At 45.2% G+C, this 21,493-nt stretch overlaps 1 protein-coding gene across 2 annotated transcripts in view; it reads right to left on the reverse strand.

Moving 5' to 3' along the window:
• slit1a (slit homolog 1a (Drosophila)) overlaps nucleotides 1-21,493 on the reverse strand; it is an 83,373-nt gene that overhangs the window by 55,048 nt on the left and 6,832 nt on the right. For both annotated transcript variants that reach the window (XM_070915430.1, XM_070915428.1), the window contains exons 2-4: nucleotides 17,380-17,451; nucleotides 14,941-15,012; nucleotides 13,356-13,427 (exon numbers count right to left, since the gene is read on the reverse strand). In XM_070915430.1, coding sequence (XP_070771531.1) covers nucleotides 13,356-13,427; nucleotides 14,941-15,012; nucleotides 17,380-17,451 — 216 coding nt within the window. The remainder of the gene's footprint in view (nucleotides 1-13,355; nucleotides 13,428-14,940; nucleotides 15,013-17,379; nucleotides 17,452-21,493) is intronic.

Here is a 21,493-nt window from a genome sequence, read left to right on the forward strand (position 1 = left end):
TAATGATATCAGAGAACAGGCCTCTGCAGCTAATCACGCAGTCACATGGACTATATAGACTTTACTGTAGGAGCACAAAAAATGAGAGCGGTAGAGAGAGGGAGAGAAAGAGTCGGGGAGAGAGAGGAACAGAGGTGAGGATGGGTCTCATTTGAATAAGAGTTCATTTTCTAAAAATGTTCCTCTCCGTTTTGCTCATTTCACCACTCGTACTCTCTTGATGAGTGCTTCAGCTTTGGCAACAATAGTATAGGTTTGTGCGTGTGTACGTGTGTGTTTGGTGGAGGTTTATGAAAGCCACTCCAGGACCCTCCAGGGCCGGCCAGCCACGGACAGCTTGACGATTGAGGATCGGAATTCAGGAGGGCGGTTGACAAAGAGGCTCTCCCCTGGCGTGTGTTTTACAGAATGAGAGAAACACATAGTGTAGATGGAAAGAAAGAAAGAACGACAGAGCGAGAGAGAGAGAGATGAAAGAGAGAGCAGGTGTGAGTGCCTGAAACAGCATTGACAACTCAAAGACAGTGGTCTATTCAGCACTGCATAATTGCCGTTACAGTGGCTGCTTGTTTCTTTAATTTCCTCTTTAGAGCGATACGGCAGCTCTTGTGTTTCACATTAATTATGTTTTCTGGGATCCCCTCTCTGCCCCTCCCCCTCCCTGTTGACTGACAGCTCGGCTGCCTCCTGGCCCAGCCTGGCTCGGAGCTGGGGAGTGGGTGACTGAATAGGCTAATAAATGGTGAAGGAGGGGTTGGTCACACCCCACCCTATTGTACCAGTGCTGTCACGCCTGACCCTTAACCAAACACACACACATACACACACACGCACTTTGATGGCTAACAATGTGTGCACACAACCTTGTACGTAGTTGCACATACACACACACACACACACACACACACACACACACCTTCACATCACCTCTGTCAGCCCTGACCCCATACCAAATACCCAGGCTCCCCCCTGTATCCAAGGTGACCAAATGAGGCCCCAGCTATCGCCTAGCAACCAGGGAACAATGAGCTCCAAGGAGACGGAATGGCTTGAGCAAAGGGCAGGCTATTCTCTGGAGATGGAGGGAGGGATGGAGGGATGGGAGCCGAGGTGGGGAGAGGAGGGGATGAGGGGTGATGGGAATGGTGTAAGGACACATCTTTAACCATGTCACAAAGAGGGTGCCTGCCTGGGAAACAAGGCTGTGCTTCTCTAACCCTGCTGGACGTCTCCGTTCAACTCCGCTCCGCTCAGCTCACTCTCACTCAACTTGAAAAAACAAACAAAAACAATCTGACTTCGACCTTTTTTCTACCCCAAACTGAGGGGAGGCCGGGAGTAAAGCCAGAAAAGAGGGGAAAAATAAAATATTACGTAATCTGCCGTGTCATTCATCTGTCAAACATTGCAAATATCTTTGTTATGTTACGCAGACTAACATTGCCCTAGCACTGACAGCATTATGACAACTTCCACATTCCCTACCATCAGCCGAGGAGACTTTTAAATAATTCGACTGTTGACACCGACATCCCGAAGCTTTGACTTTACTCGTGCTGTGAAAGAAACTTTTATCAGTTCTCCATCTTTCTGCCCTTGGAGGAGCGAGGGTGTTAACACAGATGTATCACCATCTTTCAGCTTTCTATATCCAGAAACACAGGTAGGAAGGTGAATGAGGGTGAGATTGCCGAGGGCCCAAACGCAGCACAACAACACTTTGCCAATTCAGTCTCCATAGAAACTATTAGGAGCTATACTATAAAAAGACCAAGGAATGAGTGAAAAGTCAAACACGCCCAGATAACTGGCTCACACTGTAATGATTGCAGTGAGGTATTTATCACATATTCATCTTTGATTAGGCTTCTGCCATTATCTCCTGCCAAAGTCTCTGGCAGTAAAAACAGCTCCTGTAAGAGGTCTCTTCTGTTCCTAAAACTGACACTCCAGCACGCTTTGCAAACCAACATCAAAGATGTTTTGTCAATTAACTTATGAGAAAGAGTCGAGCGAGGGGGGAGCAGAGGAATGAGAGAGGAAATAAAATGGGTAAAATGAGTGTTGAGGAAGTGTGGAGGGCTGTCGGCCACCAGTCTGTTAGCTTGTTCATGTGAAAACTCTTTGTTAGCCATGAATGGCCTCCTCTCTTTTACAACAGCTTTATGAAGTGGAACCTGGGCATATCCCCTCTGCTCCCAGTGTACTACACACACCAACACACACACGTACGCAAAAACTTTATACTAATATAGCACGAGAATGAGCTACTTCCTCTGTTTTATACCATTGTAAATTCAATATCTTTGGGTTGGAAACGGACAAAACAAGCTATTTGAAAATATCACCTGGGGCTTTGTGAAATTGTGATGGGCGTTTCCCACTATTTTCTGACATGTAACTGACTAAATACTAAGTCGATCAATAATGAAAACATGAACGAGGAAAGAGGCCTAATCAAGAAGTCAGAAGTAATCCCTGTCTGTGGACCTAATGAAGGTGTCAGGGGGAAGGAGCAATAATGGTGTGTGGCTATGCGTTACGGATTAATAGACAGACACACACACACACATGCATAGATTGGTTTTGGAGGATTTAACAAGAGTAGGCAAGGAGGATTTAAGGAGTGGCGGCGCTCCTTCAGGGCAAAGTCAAATCAAAGAGCATCAGATGTTGTTCAAATATCCCTCTGCCGCTCTGTCTTTGTCCCTGGACTTATTCAGATGGCAATTTTATGAAGTGTTGACACACTCAGAGAGCGAGTGGAGAGTAGTAATAGAAAATGTTATATGAGTTTGTGTGTCTGCCATTGATTTCTGGCCTATGCCGTTGTCCTGCTTAAAGTATCTGACCTTCTGTGGCCTGTAAATATCGGCAAAGGTCTCTGGGATAATGTATTGGACAGAGGAATGCTATAACTTACACAGACTATAATGGTTTGCCACGTTCTTTGACAGTATTGTGTGTCTCTGTGTCTGGCTGGGACACTTTTGACTTCATGGGAACTGTCTGCATCTCCAGGTCTGGGCTGGGCTGTGGCTGACCTACTACTCCTCTATTCTACAGGCCACAATCCAGTGCTGGTAATATCCACTCCGCTAACACCAGCACCAACAACACCCCCTCCAGCCATCAGCTTGATCTCCACATGAAAGGGCCTGCGAGCTCATTACCACAGCCTGGGGCTCATCATGGGCCTCCAGTCCCCAGGCCTTTTATAAGCCAGAGAGGATGGAGAAATTCAGCCAGGAGGGAAGAGGAATAGAGAAAGAGATCTCATATATGGTTTGCCATCCAGGCAGCCAGGTGTTAAAGGTACAGATAAGACGCAGGGAGGAAGTAATAGAGGGGGAGGAAAGGGAAGTGATAAGGAAGGCAGAACAAGGTAGATGACAGAGAGGAAGTGAGGTACAGTAAAAGGGGCAGGGGGGATGATAGAGGGAAAACGGGGAAAGCTGACAGAGGGAGGAGGCTTTCTACTCCTATCTCTGCGCAGTGTTTCATCCTCCGTAGGGCCCCAGTGTCACTCAGGCCTCCTCCAGCAGAGTCCAGCTTTGAAGTGATAATGGGGCTTTTGGCTAATGCTCCACTGCAGGTGCCCGTGGCTCCCAGCACGGCCACATAGATGAGAAGGGATGAGAATCCTTTCAAAGTCTACAGATGAGGCCAATCTTTCTTCTCTCTGCCTCTTTTTCTTTCTTTTGCTTTATCTGCCAACCCCACTTACTCTATCCCCACACTATTTATTGCTTCGCAGGCACTGTCTGTCACTTTCAGGTCCTTCTATTGCCCTCTAACTCATTTTACCCTCTTTCCACTCCTCTCATTCTCCGTCTATTTACTTGATTGAATTGCAACGCTCCACTGGATTTGGGAGGAAGGGATTTTAAACCACCTGAAAAAACAATTTAAAGTCCACGAGGGAAAAATCAACTTTCTGAGCTGTATAAACAATAAATCAAATGCAAAATAGGATATCTAGTATGAAATGATACAAAAGATGATTTATATTTCTCGCCTGCCCCACCTTCATTTCTAGTTCACTGCTCTCTTCTCTTTTATCCTTTCTGCTATCCAACTGTGCCTTCCATCTCTCTGTGACTCCCTCCTTCTCAATCAATACTCCTCCTTCCTCCTCTTCGCTCCCTCTGAGGTGTCAGATTGGTGGGACTGCGGGCCCTGCTCCGGTTACAATGCACAACAGGTAAACACACATACACATACACACATAGATCTGGCTGCATCTCAGATCTAACACTCATTTCTGGAAGCTTTGTTTGGGTGGGGCAGGTGTGTGTGCATGTGTGTGTACACTCCTAGCAGAAACAGCGGGGAAGGGGAATCGATTCCATCCCCCAGCGATTTCCTGTTATACTGTACAAATCTGAGAAGGAAAGACACCCCCTGCACAGAACAACATACTGTTTCTCATCAGAAAGTATCTCCACAGTCGGCATACACGTTCACTCTGGGGCTAATGAGATCACTGCTCCATGCTGTGATACCAGCAGGAGAGTATTGTGAGAGGGAGCCAATATTGGAAACAGATAGGCATTTGTACTGGAATTCAGTTCTTCCTCTTAGCTATGCTCACCAGCCCTGTGCAGCTCAATATGTATTTTTACTGGAATGTGGGCAGTCCACTTACCTAAGCAGACAAGTGTCTTTTGTTTACTGAGAAAGTAGGATGGCCGAGGAGAGAGTCCAGAGCACAGAGGCAAAGGATAGAAGGTTGGATTCAACATTTAAAACAGCTGAAATAGATGCGTGTTTAATCTTTATTTTCCAGGTGCTGCGCCTGCTTGTCTTTTTCCACTAAGTCACACACAACTCGTTACTGTGAATAACCAGATAAACAGGTCAATTTAAGTGTTTACATGACCCAGAGAAACAGTTTGTTTGAAAGTCAACATAATGTCTTGCAGGGTGTCTGGTGGTCAACAGAAAAGTGCAAAGTGAAAAAGGGAAAACAGGAGTGGAGTTTGTTTGCATATTAATTAATAACCTTAATGCATGTTCTACTTTTAATTTGATGCACTGTGGACTACTGATTTAGAAGTAGACTGTATTTTTGTATATATTTTATATTGGTAGGTAGAATAATTGGTAAAGTTTTGTTTTGGCAGAGTAATACTAAGAAGTTGCTAGTAATAGTACTTAAGGAAATAATGGATTGGTACATACACTTAATGTACTATCATGGGATATTAAAGTAAATTCAGCCCCTGAAAGAAAAAACTCCTAATGTATTTGAGGCAGGAGGGAGCTGACATTGCCTTTCTGGAAGAGATCGATTTAGAAAAGACAGACTCATTACAGCTATGAAGAGACTGTGTACATTGTCTATAACGCTAGCTCTTCTAGTGAGGCTGCAGTTACAATCATGATACCTAAATATTAGAATACAAAACCAGTTTACTGATAGGGTGGGGAGTCTTCCAGCAGTTGATGTACTCTTATGAATGTTCTATTTGGAGTTAGTGTTGTAACATTAAAGCTCTTTTACCCTTTTTGAAACACCACTTTGCATTCAGTTCACTGTGGCGCGCATTCAAAATCAAATGCCAAATGTGTGCAGAGTCATCTGTATGAATGTCAAGAGTAATTTGAGACATTAACAAGTAATCAAAGTCTGTTTAAAATGGCAAATGAAATTCCATCTTCCATCAGATGGATTGCTCGTACATCTGAATGTTGCCTTCATTTGTCATAACTGCAATGTATCTACTGCACTCAGAGATATATAATACATGGAACCTTCCCAGCACAACCACAGTCCCCAACTGCCAATTAGCAGATCTATCAGAGCGGTAGGAGGGAGATGTGCTCAAGGGCGCCTCAACAGCAGTTGCAGGAAGACAAAAGTTGCCACATTCACTCAGCCAACAAAGATATTCTTAGCTGAGATTCAAACCAGCAAACCTGTTGTCACAAGTCTGCTTCTTCCACCATTAGCCTGCACCATCTTAACCTCATTAACCTCGAGGCACACAAGGCGTCGTCTTGATACAGCGAAACACTCCTAGTCACCAAGTTTCCAAGTTCAGCTGCTATGTGGCAGCAGCTCTGCAGCCTGTGGAGTCTCAAGAACAAAAGGTTTGGAGGTGTACTAAGTATAAAGCCCTAAGAATGGACCTGCTCACCACAGACAGAGAGGAGACAGAACCCAGAGACACACACACACACACACACACACACACACAGAAATATAGCCACAGGGAAGAGGAAGGAGTTCAACCGAAGACTCTCCTTCCAGGGGATAAAGGGATGTGTCTAAAGCCTATAATTACATATATACACACACAACTAAAAATCCAAAAATCTCTTTCCATCCATTACACCACACTTTTCCCAAGCAACTGGATCAGATCTTGTTCAGAAAATATGAAGCTCTTTCTGAACCATTTCACCTCCCAACTCTTTCTTTCTGTGTGTGTGTGTGTGTGTGTGTGTGTGTGTGTGTGTGTGTGTGTGTGTGTGTGTGTGTGTGTGTGTGTGTGTGTGTGTGTCTTCCGCTTCCTCAGACAAGGTAAACAGCCTGAGTCCGAGCCCCGCAGAGCATTGGTTGCTACTGCAGCACATCAGCAGGAGGTGGGCAAAGTATGTGTGCAGTGGCATTTGTGTGATTGCATGTGTGTGTGTGTGTGTGTGTGTGTGTGTGTGTGTGTGTGTGTGTGTGTGTGTGTGTGTGTGTGTGACAGCATAATTTGCCTTGCAGTTTGTTTGTTTGCTCTTTTTAAATCTCAGAATCAGAGACAGAGCCCGAGGCCACAGGATAGGGCTGGAACAATCATTTACTGTACGCGTGTGGGTTGGCTGGGCATGTGAGCTCGACAACACATGCGCATGCGTGGGCAGTTTCAATCTTCTTCCTACTTCGGAGGATGTTGGGAAGGGTTTTCAATCCTCCTCTCTCTCCCTCTCCAGGCCCAAGGGAGGAGAGGCTGTGTTTGGGTCTGCTTGGGTTACTTCCAACTCTGAGCTCCACAGTCTCAAGTCCAGACCCTAACAGCTCATAACTAGAGATTACACACAGACACTGTAGTCTTCCTGCTAAGCTCCTCACACACAACACTTCCACATGATGATCCAGAGCAGATAGTGTTGATCGAAACCCCAGATCTTGAACCGAACCGTAACGAGATGGACAGATGCACTGAGTGAGGGAAACACCTATTGCAGGGAGATTGCACTCTATTAAGCCTGTGATGAATGAGCCGGGTTTTTCATTCTGATGGCTGCATTCATACTCCATGCTGCTTAACTGTACAGAGCCATTATGCACACACACATCCACAAAGCATGTGCTCATACACACACACACACACACACACACACACACACAAGCAGGACAACCCAACTAGCACTATATGGGTTGTTATTCCTGGCCAGAATTGCAGCATTCCACAAGCCCCTGCTTGGAGATTCCAAGGTGTGGGTGTGTGTGTGTTTGTGCGTGTGTGTGTGAGGACATGAGGGCAGCCTTTGCTCCCGTGTGTGTCAGTTCCAATCTGGACCAGGCGAAGCCAGCCGTCACAGGAGGCAAACTGTCGGCAGCGGCACAGAGAGGAGGAGGAGGAGGCCTCCTTCGGCAGCTCCGCGAGTGAAATCCCAGTGTGTGTATACTCATGACGGATCTAGACCACACTGTGATGTCTTATTCATGCCGTATCAATTCATAATGACCAGGCCAGTCCCCAACGTGAAGACGTACATGCACACACACACACACACACACACACACAAACAAGAAGACGTGCACATGTGTATGATTGGGATGGTCATCGCAGAAGAACTTGTGTGTGTGTGTGTGTGTGTGTGTGTGTGTGTGTGACTGTTCATGTTTGCTTGTAAGAATATTTAGAGCATCAGAGTTGGTATGGGGGAGTATGTAGAGCAGTGTGTACCAGACACTGGACACACACACACGCAAAACAGCACTGATGTCCCTGCGCTGACTAGTGTGAATATTTAACAAGCCTCAATCCATCTGTTCAATTATTCATGAGGAAGGACACAGAATCGTTAGTAAATATAAACACCGCTGTTTCTCTCCTGCTTTCGCCGCATCTTCGCTCCTCTCTCTGCACCTCTGGCCATCTCACACTCTCTCTTCTTTCACTTACTTCTTCTTCTTGTTTTTTTTTCCGCCTCTTTTTCTTTCTCTCTCGCTCCCCTTGTGCTGCGGTTGTGAATATTTCAGATGGCGGAGTGGTTTTTAAATTACCCCCTTTTGGCTTCCGCTCTCCTCACATGGTTTGGTCTGCATTTCTCTCTCACACACGGTCCGACTCGTAAAGAAAACAGCGACAAGCCATAAAAGCCACTTTTACCAGCTGACAAGGACAGGGGCAGGAAGAGGGGCAGGGACAAGGCCTGCCTGGTATTTTTCGGTTGGCCGCCAGGTCAGGTATTTCATACTCCTGCTAAAAACCTAAACTGATGCATAGGCCCTGCATATAGAAAGTTGGACCATAAAAAGTCAAGTTCACCCAAATTAGCAAAAAACTTTCACTTAACTCCAGTTGTATATAATCATGCAAATAGTTTTGGTTTTATTTATCCAAGTTTTAATACATCCACCCCAGTAGGATGGGAGACCTGACTTTTGTTGGTGTTGACAGGTTTGCAAATACCATTTTAGGAATTCAGCAACTCTTTCCAAAAACAGTGTCCCTGTTACTCTGGATAATCCACATATATCAGTGTTTAAATTTTATTTTCAATTTGCAGTTTGATCAAAGACAAGAGATATTACAAAATCTTTTAGTGTTGTCAACTCCACGAAACGCAGACAAACATCTCAAATCTGTATTAATTCAACCAAAACTATCTGTAAGGGCAGATACCTCTGGTGGGAAGCAAACAAACTCCTAATTTTGGGTGAACCGACCCTTTTAGTAGCCAGAATCTCTGATGCATGCAGGTATTTTGCTTTCATTGTGTCTAAAGTTAACTTTACTCACTAAAGTCTTTGCTGTCAGTGTTTACTTAGTGTCAGACAAACTGCAGTCAAGAAATCAGCATGTCTGCCATCGATGGCACAGAAACCTCCTGATGAAGACGGGTTGCCATGGGGACTGCTGCCAAGCAGGGGCCCAAACGGTCCTCTGAGGGAGAGAGAGAGAGAGACCTAGCACGTCGAGGCAGGTCATTCATAAGCACAGACAAAGAGAAGGAAACGACAAGACCAGCTTGGACCATTAACAGCCTGCCAGACACACATGCATGCAGAGACACACACACACACACACACACAGCACAGTATTATACAAACACTTCAAAACAGTCACAAGGAGAGAAAAAAACACATTCACATCAGTCTTTCAGCCAGTCATACACAAATAGTTAAAAGTTGAAAAAGTTAATTTGCTTGCTTTGTGGCACAAAAAGTCTTGGAACACCAGAGCGAGTTTACAAGCCAATCATTCTGCAGCAAATGAAAAGGGGAAAATACTGCATATCGAATGCTAACAAAGCCAAAAACAAGCGGGAACACTGTGACAGAGAGATGATTTATAGGTTTAATGATAGCACACATTATTTATTCTAGATCTCCTTCTCCCAAACAATTCTTTCTTCTCACACTGAGCTACCGTTCCCTAAGCATCAAGCAATCAACAAACAGAAAACACAGCATCCCTCCAACACAAACACAGAACAGGCAGCTCCGCATCAACACATAGCTGAAGCCGCTCTTTTATCTACAGTCAAAGCCATATAAAGAACGTAATCCCTTGTGCATGCCTGCCATCCACACATTAGCACACAGAGATGTAATTATAGTGTTATTCTCTGTGTGTTTGTGTCTAATTAGTGTTATTTACATTTTCCCTCTTTCTCTCTCTCTCTCTCTTGTGTGTGTGCACATATGAATGTGTGTCACCCAGCCAATATTTCAGCGCGTGTGTTTAGGGTTTGTGTATATCAGGATACCCGTCGTCAAGCATTAACACGAAAATGAAAGATCTTACAGAGGGATGAGACACATCCCCTCTCCGATCCTTTGCCAGGGTTTCTTCGCCTCCCCTGTAGTGCAGGTTGTATCACACCCTTCCCTCCTCCCTCCTCCCTCCTTCATACCTCCCGGGGGGATTACACAAGGGAAAACCTCTCCTAACCGTCCCCTCACCCCACCACGTAATACCACACGTTAGCCATTAATGAAAGCAACACCCCTTCAAACAAGCCTGTGTTGTTGCCGGCATTTGTTTGTGGCAGCAACAAGCAACACGGTAATCAAAAACCGCAAAATACCCCTCGCCTCCTCCTCCCTCAACCTCCCATCCTGAGCCCAAACCAGATGCTATTCCCCGGGGGCCAGCTATCAGGCTAACTGCTCTTCACTCCTCCAACTCTGCTCACCTATCCCTCTTTTTTTTCTTCCATCCCGCGGTCCTTCCTTCCTCCTGCTCTCCCACTGCGAAAAGACACTAATTACAGACATGGATGAGTAGATTACAGATCTGAAGTGCAGTGGAAGTGGGATGAGGAGAAGTCAGGGGTGGTGGGCTGGGAGCAACAGGTCGTTAACAGTGATGAATGCAACTCTATTTTCACTGTTATTGTTCACTGATGTTCTGCGCTGAGCCTCTCACCTCTGCGCCGCCGTTCCCATGCCTTCTCGTCGGTGCCATCCATCACAGGCAGCTTTAACTAACTCTAACTATCTCTAATCATCTCTTTTCAATTCCAATTATCTCTCCTCTGCCCCTCATGCATCAGTGTCTCTGGTATCTCCCAGGCATGTGAAGAGACAGAGGAGCGAGGGTGTAGATAAAGAGGTAGGCTCTCAAAACAGAAAGCAGAACACGTAGCTCTGTAAAATAAACGTGCACAACCTAAATTCTCTGTTTTGTACATGAACATGAAGCCAACAAAGGTTTGGCAGAATTATTGCAAAGATAAAAAGTAATTATTTCTAAATATGAATTTGTTCTTTTTTCTCCCAGAGCCCAGAGGAAATTTGCCATTTTTCAAAATCTGTGTTCTCGACAGAAGACTTGCATTAACTCTCCATCTTCCCTTTGTAGTGAAAACTCATTATGCCGTTGCCTTAATGACTGCATGGGAGTCAAGTGTTTAAAAACGACCCACAAATCAACAGTCCTCTGCTCATTTAACCGACAGCCTTTTATTAACCCAGCAAGCTTTTTCTCAAAAGTTTAATGAGAGCAACGTTCTCATTTGTCATTCGTCCCTCCTCTATCCCCTACGTCCTTCTTTCTGTTTGTCCTCTCAGCGGGATATCTAAGACAAATAGCCACTTTGTTATACAAGCTTTTCCTCAAACTTTCACGCCAGAAAGAGCAAAAAGGGAGAAAAAGAGGGTAGAAGAAGAGATGGAGAGGAAGAGTGTAAAAAGTACAGAAAAAGGGAAGGGGGGCAATTAATTCTTAGAAGAGAAACCATCTGGGTTAGTGCTCCACCTGAGGGCAGCGGGCTTTCACATTAACCTCTCTTGTTAGGATCATAAAGGCAGACCCTAACAAGCCCCGGTGAGCACTTTGAGCAAGTGCAAAAACACACATAAATACATATGCAACCATAGACTCTCTGTCTCTCTCTCTGTCATCCTCAGACACACACACACAAATGCACACGTGAAATAGCGGCGAAAGTCTTCCCCTGGGAGCCGAGAACCTTTTAAGTCCATTAAAAGCTGCTGGCGGGAGCGAGACAAGGCTGTAACCTAACCGCATCAGACTGGAACCAGAACCCATGGTGTGGCTCAGACTCACCGCTCAGGAGTTAAAAAACACATTAGGAAAAACCTTTGTCTTCTACCGCTGTTCCTGATCCCAAGCTACTAGACCTAATTTTTAACAAGCACTAGAAGTCTTTCATAAAGTAGCAACTGTCAATCAAACACAGGGACCATAAAGATTGCATTATTTTTGATTTCATGGCCCTGGATTGTACATTTGTTTTAACTGCTGAAGAATGTGCGGCACTTCCACACCTGAAAAGCTTCAAGGTCCATTACGGTTCTCTTTTATCCAGCCAAGGATGAAGAACAAATGAGTGTATACACAGACACATAGCGAATCGATTAAGCAATGTTAAACAAAGTCTCATTCTCCAGAACGTGGCAGAGAAGCCAGCGCTACGTTTAGAATAATGAGCGTGAAGTTAGATTGGATGAAACAGGGGAGCTGTGTTAGCACAATCCTCTGGCTGTTGGCAGAGCCCTGCTGCTCCAGATGGACTAATCACGCTTGTTCAAGGCCATCCGCTGGTCTGGAAGGCCTCGGTCTGCTCTGTGTCTGTTGCAGCTAGACAGACATCTCAGCGCTGCTCAGTGTTAGCAAGCCACAAGCAGGCCAGCCTTGCCCCAAAGGATGAGGCTTTGCCCTAAAGCCTCACAGGTTGGTTTTGGCATAATGATAGGTGACGTGAGGAGATAGTTGCGAGGAAGTGACAGATAGATTCAAGATGGTGTTAAACATCAAACGCAAGACAAACAGATGGAGGGCTGAGGCCGGGATCATGGGTTAGTAGTACCACTATGTGGATTGAAGGGAGGGAAATGATTTTTCCATGTCCCACTGTTTCATTATTCCCAGATGCTCCAGGTAATCTGAACTGGAATAATGGGAGCTGGAATGATCAGCTACCAGCAGGGACACTGATTATCCCAAAAAAAGAAAAGAAAAAACATTGAGCCTTGTTGCAGATGGGAATAAAAGTTTAGCATTACTGTGGGATCGTCTCGCTGCATGGGGCGCATGAGTGTAAGTGTGTGTGGGTGTGTGACAGTATGGGACTGGCTTTAACAAGTGGAAACGGAATGAAAACTGTGATGACACATTTCATTCATACGATGGAGGTATATGAGTCCACTGGCAGAGTGAGCTTTGGGGACTTCTCCTGTGACATAAAACGACCTCATTAAGTCGACCACCACAGACCTCCTTTCACCTCGAACAGAGTTCAAAGTCTAATGTGTCCCTTAGTTCAAGTCCAGTGTCACACCAACTCGCAACTAGCACAGAGAAACTGCAGATGACTTGGCGTGAAGGCCCAATGATGTGCAAAGAACTCAGATTTCCACTCGTGCCGTTCATTTTGTCTTACAGACACTGAGTACAAATTTCACCTAATAAGTCAGAATGTCGAAACCTGATGACATTCCAGCAAGTCCAATTGAAGCGTAAATTGTGAATTGTGTTTAAACCAAACCAAACCACAGCAAACATTCATCAGACTTATTGAAACCGTGTCGTGTAGTATATTGTTGTATATTGCATTGGTGGCTTGCATAATGAAGAAAAGACAAAGAGAGATGGCGTGTGCACTGACAGAGAAGAAAAAGTGAGCGTGTGCAATTGAAATAAAAAAGTGAATGTACTTACAATCGGGACAGGGCAGGGTTCTTCTGAAACAGCAACTCAGGAAGCTGCTGCAGTTGATTACGGTTCAGCCGCCTGCGGCAGGGAAAACATATGATCAACCAGTGAGTATGTGTGTGTGTCTATGCATGTGTGCCCTTGTGTAGGCTGTGAATAATTTCTGCTAGCTGCCGTAGAATCGGCTTAGCCACAGGCTATTGTGTTTCAGTGTGCTCTGAACGTCACATAAATATCCAACTGAAAGTTCAGGGGAATTAAACTTCTAGTCAGAGACAGCGCCGTAAATTATGTCTGTGCAGTTAAATTACAATGCTGCACCTAGTAGAATTCAGTGCTCTGCTGACTTTTCCCAGAGTAGCGGAATAGCAACATTCCCATTTAAACAAGTGAATTACACCCACCAGTTATCTGAACATGAACTGATTTTATCTGGGGTGAACTATCAAAACAAGATGTTCCTAAATAAAATTAAGAGAAATGGATGAGCTTATTCAAGTAAGGAAGCATTGACAGGAATGGTGGCTGGCAACAGACTCCATGTCAAACAACTAACGTCCAAGACTGGCAGGCTTTATGCAAATACAACAATTAAGTCAACGAGGAACAGTCTGTTGCTAATCCGTTGGAAACCACAACTCTCTTCTCCCTGAATGGTCCGTTGGAGGCACATGGGAGTGAATGCAGCGGCTGTGGCACAGAGAGGCTGCAAATCTGAAAGGCAGGTTGCGGCCATTCCCTCAGACACAGTCAGACAGATGTTGGGACCTGTGCCACTCACTGTGTACATTGAGAAGAGCGCCTGGCCAGGTGAGGTGGAGATTTAGTACGCAATGGGCATTAATGGTGTGGTGCCTCTCCGTTCACACTGAAATGTACCTGCTGACGGGTTAGTGGCTTTTAAACATTAGAGAAACGAGCTGCTTAATTTCCACGTTGGTCTGGCACATGGACAAGTCTACCCAATGTTTTTTGGGATCACTTTAATATGAAGAAGGAGAGAAGGCGAGCTGTACACGGCCTTGGGTTTGGTAATGTAAATTGTCTATGTGGGTTTCAGATCAGGGGAAAGTCTTTTATAAGTTAACCGCTATGTGTGCATGACGACATGTGTCCATAAAGTCATCTGCTGTGCAGGTTTCCATGTGGGTAGCACTATTGATTTGCTAATGAGCTGGTTGAGGTGTGGTTGACTGTGTTTGTCTGTGTGTTTTCCCAGTCAGTTTACAAGCTGTCGAGGAGTCCCGGTGCTGTCCAGATGAGCCAGGGTCTGCGGTGGGGGAGGCCTCTTAGCCCACATATCCCACCGAGGGCATTCCTGTAAGGCAAAGCTAATAAAAAATACTCCCAACCCACGCTGTACCCTCTCAGCACCATCTGACCACAATGGAATGGCAGGGAAGTGCCTCACACTTGATACTCCATTTACGGTCGCTTCCTCCTGTTAGTCTCATTACACTCAACTAATACCAGTACTGAATACAGAGCAGTAGAAGGGTGGGCTTTTCACTTGAAGAGCAAGTTTAGAAAAGACATAAAAATGTGTTATTTCTGGTCAGCCTATCTACAGACAGCCCTGGGTGGTACTCACAGTCTCTCCAGCTCCTTCATGTCATCGAAAGCCCCGCGCTCGATCACAGTAATCTGATTCTCCATCAGTTGCCTGCAGAAAGAGGACAGAAAGAGAGCCTTAGAAAGTATGTGATACAGAGGGGCTTTGACTTTTTTACGAGTCTGTAGACGGTCACTCAAGCTTTAACAAAGTATGGGGGCTTTGGGGTTTGGGTGGCGAGACTTCTTGCAGTATGTATATTCAAGCTGGGTGCAGTATATTCAACATCTCACACACACACACACACACACACACACACACACACACACACACACACACACAGGGCAGTGGTGTGGACTGGGGGGCACAGTGTGGAATCTTGGCAAAAGAGGCAGGAATAGCAGCCAGGAAAGTTTCTAAGGGTGCTCAGAAAGTGTGGGTCCGGGCTCTGGTGTGGTCCTCTGGGTGTAGCGGCTGGGTGGAGACGAGACGAAAGGTAGACATGGGGTCAGAAAGTGTGAGAGGGGAAACTGAGGTGGGCTCCAAGGTTTTTACAATTGGCACAATCAAGGGAAAGTAGGCTGTATGTGTGCCTGTTGGACAGTATCAAAGTTGCAGGCAGTACATCAAGGTTATTAGTCATACACAAACAAACATGGATGCACACAAACATACAGTCCACGCACACAAGCAGGAACACATCCTTTCCTCACCTACATTGCCAAAGCTAACGCTCAAAAAAAGAGGCTTGGATGGTTTTGGAAGTGTTACAATAACACAAGGCCAGGAAGGAGAGAAAAGCGTCCAGCAGCTTTAGAAGCAACAAGAGCTTTCCTTCATTACGTATACAACTGTTCTGTGTTGAAGGCGACCTCTCATGTCTCCTGTGAGGCCATGCCGCACTGCAACTCAGCAGTCTGGGCTTCCTCTCCATCGAATATAAATGCTAATCACTGTTCGCACTCCATAAACATAGAGAGAAAAGTGCAATTCACCTCCGATCTCTTTCTCATGAATTTAGATGGAAGTAAAAAAAATCATGATGAGTACTTTTGAATTGCTTGAAAACTTTTTTACAGACAGTCTGGGGGCATGTGGCCTTCAGTTTTTCTGATCTCTTTTTTTCTACTTTTTCCCGATAGTTCCTCTATTGTTCTGTGTGTCCTCATACATACACACACACACACACACACACACACACACACACACACACACACACACACACACACACACGCACACACACACACACGCACACACACACACACACGCACACACACACACACACACACACACATTGCTGATTTAGACCAGCCAAGCAACCAGTGCCAGACGACTGGAGGTAAATCAGCTGTGTTGATTTTAGACTGACAGGATAGATGGCAGCTGACTGTAAAGATAAACCTCTGTTCCTGTTTGGCTCCTTCTGAGGGTTGCCCAGGGGTCAGCAGGATCAGAGGTCAACCCACTGTTAGTCTGTTGCTCCACAGACGCCCCTCCAATACACAGAGACAGACTTTTTTCTGGTTGCACACACAGTCATGCCATGCACATACACCATGTTAAGTGAGCAGTGTGTGTAACATGTAGCACAGTGGTGGCTGTGAGGGAATCAGAGGCTTTACAGCGAGAGAAGTTCTGTCTTTAGTACCCCTGCAAAGAGTTGTTTCCTTCTTACTTGCTAGTGACAAGCTGCCGACACGATGGCATTTAACCTCCACGTGGGGGTAGAAGGTGGTGCAGAAAAGGAGGCATGCATAGGAAGATGAGAGGGGACAAGGAGCAGAAGGAACAAGTGAGCGGAAGCTCAGAAAAGAAGGGGAAGACAGGGGGATGGGCGAGTAACGATGAGGCTTGAAAATAGTCAGGCTTTGCTGGGTAGTCGGAATTATGTGCAGCTCGTGTTACATCTAAAACATGTTCAGGTCTACGCAGCTTCCCCTCTGGCAGTGTTTTTAACACCTATGGTACTACTCACAAGTGTGTGCACACACATGCACACATGTAGACACTTTAACAACTACTTTAATACCTGAAGTCACAAGTGCTGTTGAATTTCAACACAGGGTGAGTCAATGACTTCACCTGAATGTGTTAACTGTGTTGAGAGCCTATTTAGGACTGGCGCTTGTGTACACATTACATGTTGATGTGTGGGAACACAGGGCAAGTGAGTGTGTGTCTAAGGGACAATAAGTGCTACTACAATAGACAGAGTACAGTGAGAGAGAAGTCCATTACTTCACTAGCTGCAGTCACTCAGTAGCTTAATGTACTCTGGAGTAGGACTCTTGACGGAAGCATCTCCACTTCACTGGGTTTATGCTAATTTGAGCAGCAAGTCCGTACAACTTGTGAGCTGCAAGGTTAGATACAGCTATGCAGGTATGCATGAATAGATAAACTCAGACAGCGACATGCACCACAGATACAGATACAAACATCTCAACATCACACATGAACATGGAGGAAAGTACTTACAGAACTCGGATGTACTTTAGTCCAGCAAAGTCGCTCTTGGTGATGCGTGTGAGGTTATTCCCATTCAGCTCCCTGCGAAGACAGACACGCAAACATATATGAATAATTCATCTTTATTCTCCCTCTGAACCTGTTAAGCCTGATGACTAAAGGAGCAGACAGTGGAATGGAGGCATCTTTGTCGACTGATACCTGAGCCAAAATCCTAGCTTTGCAAACACACACACAACCACACACTTCAGGCACACATGGTACACACACACACACACACACACACACACACACACACACAGTGCCCCAAGCTATTTGCTAAAGCATGCTACTGGTGTAATATATGCTGAGAATGTCTTTAATTGCTGGTGTTTTTATGAAATGCAAATTGCTTTGGATGTGGTGTGACATGTAACATATTTTGACGAGTGGAATCAGAAAGGTTGTGTTAAAGGGAAGTTCACGCACAGTTCTTATTCCACTGGGAGATATTAAGAAGTCCTATTAAAATGGAAGCCACATTTGAGCTGCCTGTTTGTCTTTCTATTCCAGCCCTCTCCCACCAACACCCACAACCCCCCTCTCCCTCTCTGTCTGCCCTGTCCTTCTACTATTGGCGGGGATTAGCAGGAGCCAGTAGAGGGGATTTGGGTAGGGCCACAAGGCCAGAAAGCTAAGTGCTGTGGATATAATGGGAGCAGCCTCCCTGCTGAGAGCTGGCCATCGCTGCAAAAGAAGTGAGAGACAAAATAGTTGAAAAGGAGAGGTGCTGAATTTACTGTTGGGTACCTCCAAGTTAACCATCTTCTAGTGGCTTACAATAATTATTTCCAAAGTGTTGTTTATTTGATAACTCTAAATGTAGCATGCTGAACTTGACTGTGGCACGCTCAGTTACCTCTGCTGATATAAGAAAGGTTTGTGTTGTCCTTTGTTGCTGCAGAAGACTGTGAAAGATTCATATTTAACCTCAGTAGCAGACTGTATTCTCATGACAGAGGGAAAAGAAAGCAGGCAAAGCACGCTAATGTTCCTCTCTGCTACTGCATTTTCTGAGCATTATGGGTCCACCCTACCCTGACCCCCCAACCCCCCACCCCAAAGCACAACCAAAAAACTGGTCCAAAATCTACGCCGAAAGCGCTGGTCTCTCTCCCTCAGTCACTCTCTCCTTCTCTCGTCTAATGACCACTCCAGGGACTGTAGCGCTATGCAGTACGAAAGAGAACGGTCATTATAGACAGATGGTGCGTGTGTGTGTGTGTGTGCGTGTGTGTACACAGGTGCATCGGCAGGCCAAGCGACAGGGCCACGGGAAATAAATAATGGACTGGGCTTCATTAGCCTGGGCTCCGATACACACACATGTGGTGCTCATTACAGGTGCTTACGCAGATAGGCACACACATACACCCACACACACTTCTGGATTCCCAATGTCTTATCTTCAGGGTGGTCATTTCTGATGACACCCGGAGGACATTAAAAAGGAGAAAGATAGAGGAGGAGAAAGGGGAGAGAGATGGTTGTCAGTGAGACAGAGGGGTGGCAGGGGGGAATATGCGGAGAAATGACTCACGTAAACAAGTGAAACCACACTTTTCTCCTACAGCAACGAGGTCTTTCTTTATCCTGTAATAAGAGACATGCCATAGTTTCTGCGTGTACTCCAGAGTTGACTAATCAAAGCCGTTATGCAACAACATTTCAAAGTGTTTTGTTAGTTGAGATCTGGTGACTGAACTAGATGTACTATTCCTGGAAACGTCTTCAGAGGATGTTGCATTATCCTGCTGAAAAAGCGCCCATCTTAAAAACATATTGGCCATGCACCTGTTCAGCAATGCTGTGACATTTAGGCAATGCTCAAATGCCACCAGCCGCCTATGATGTTTTAACAAGTCAGGATCCACACTGTTTATGCCATATTCTGACCTTTTCCATTGGCATTTTGCAACAGAAACTGTGCAATGTTTTCAAGTACTTGAAATTACCCAGGTGATGATCAGTTCCTTGAAAATTGCCCAGGTAATAATGTTCCTTCTGTAGCTCGTCTGCTACAAGGATGGATGATTTGCGCATGTTGGCATGACCTTCTGCAGTTAACCATTACACTGAGCTGTACATTTATGAAATTCACTGTCCCACACATGCATTTTGCATAGAAAAGGCAAATGTTGCTAATAAAGTGCACACTGGCCTTCATGATAAGAGCACATGGCCCATATATAGTGCTCCTGCTGTTTGACCCATCTGATGATGTCTGCTGACCCAAGCGTAAGTATTCTGTCTCCGGGGAAACTTTGCAAGTCACTCCTGTCTGTGAGGATGCTCTGATGCTCTGGTTGATGGAAAGTAGCTGGGATTCACATCAGCTTTAGACCGGGGACTCATTTCTGCATGTGCACACACACACACACACTCACAGTAGTGGTGGTACACATGGTCAGTGAACATTGGTGCTAAGTTCTACATGGATGAACAAATCGAGGTGAACCCACACCTTAAATACAGAAAGGTAAGAGAATATGGACTCTAGACATGCATAAAGTCTGAAGTCTGGAGTCAGCGGCGTTCATCTCTGTGTTGATTCCAGGTCTGTATAAGGGCACTGTAAGCCAGAGTAATGGTGTCAATGCCTCAAAGAAAAATCTGCTGTTTATTAGCTACAATATCAGTCACTGCTATTTTCTTTGTTTTACAATCAAAGGAAGCTAAGCAATGGCTCTTGGCACAGCAGTAAAGGCACGTTCCCTCCTTTCATAGACAGATGTTTTGTAGTACTGGCTTTGTGCGGGTTTTCACATTACCGCACTGCAGTATTACTTTAGAGGCTGAAAATTATTAGGTATCATTCCCAGTTCTTACAACGAAGGATTTCTACCTCCAACTGCTTCAGTCAAATCCATTCCATCCTCTGGAAACTCTGTAAGGATTCCCAGCGCTGACACACTTCCTGGAGAGCAAGTGGATTTATGACTTCACTATCTAATCCCTCTTCATCTTCCGTCCCAAGTTGATTGATGCCTGGGAGTACTTCCTGGTGTACCTTCTCTTGGGTGGACATGCGGCAGCTACGCTCCAACGCTCCACATCTCTATAATTCAAAGGGGCTCAGAGCACTGCTACAATGCTGAAAAACTCATTATGTTTATTTCTGCCAGCTGCTGGGGTCCCTCGGAGCTGAGGGGGACCTGGTTCGGATTGAGCAACTTTACATGAAATGAAACCCCAAGACTAGAGGGAAGATAAGCAAACACACTGGTTTGCTTAGGCCTGCATACAAATACACTCACGCAGATACAAATATCCACATGTGCTCTGTTTCTTACTCACATACACAAAGACCAGTTGAATATACTGCAACAAGGAATACACACAAGCACACCTACTGGCATGTACACAAACAGCGCCTATGGGGAAGGCAATTGTGTTCTGTTGGGAGCTGGCCAGAGCAGAAAAACATAACGATCACAAGAGTAAGTACCGTTGTTTGAGCAGCTTTTCAGCAACATTATCGATTTATGCAGACACACTGCAGAATTGAAATGAATATAGCCGCAGTGGGACAGTGCAGGTAGCAACAAGTCAAAGTGATCATTACTTAAAACAAGGTATAATAAGGCGACCACTCTATTTGAAGTTCACACATCTCAACAGTTTCGTGAAGCTGTTCATTTTAAATTGATCAGCTTAACTGCTGCCACACTTTGGACTCTAAGGTTGGGGGAGCATTGAACATCTGCCATGTACAGGAAACTGCGTCCCAATACTGTGGTTAGACGTGACTCCCAAAGGTGGGTCGTTGTTGGTACCAAGCTTCAGTCTAATGGTCTTATGCTTGCAGCCACAAAACAATTGCCAATGCAAAACCTACTCACAGGCTGTGATAAAAAAAAAGTATGCAGGACAAGACACAATGTAGCCAGGGATGCAAGCTTAGCAAACATGGCTAGCAGGCTAACAAAAGCATTTCACAAATTTAAAATAGCACACCTTTTATCATACACTTAATTCCCTTCACCCTCTTTTCATCTTAACACTTATGGCCATGCAGTCACTCCTTTACTAATCCTTCATCTAGAGGTCAAACTGGACATTGGTGAGTCTAGCTATTTTGCAA

The sequence above is a fragment of the Enoplosus armatus genome, chromosome 12, assembly GCF_043641665.1.
Source record: "Enoplosus armatus isolate fEnoArm2 chromosome 12, fEnoArm2.hap1, whole genome shotgun sequence".
Classification (NCBI taxonomy): domain Eukaryota; kingdom Metazoa; phylum Chordata; class Actinopteri; order Centrarchiformes; family Enoplosidae; genus Enoplosus; species Enoplosus armatus.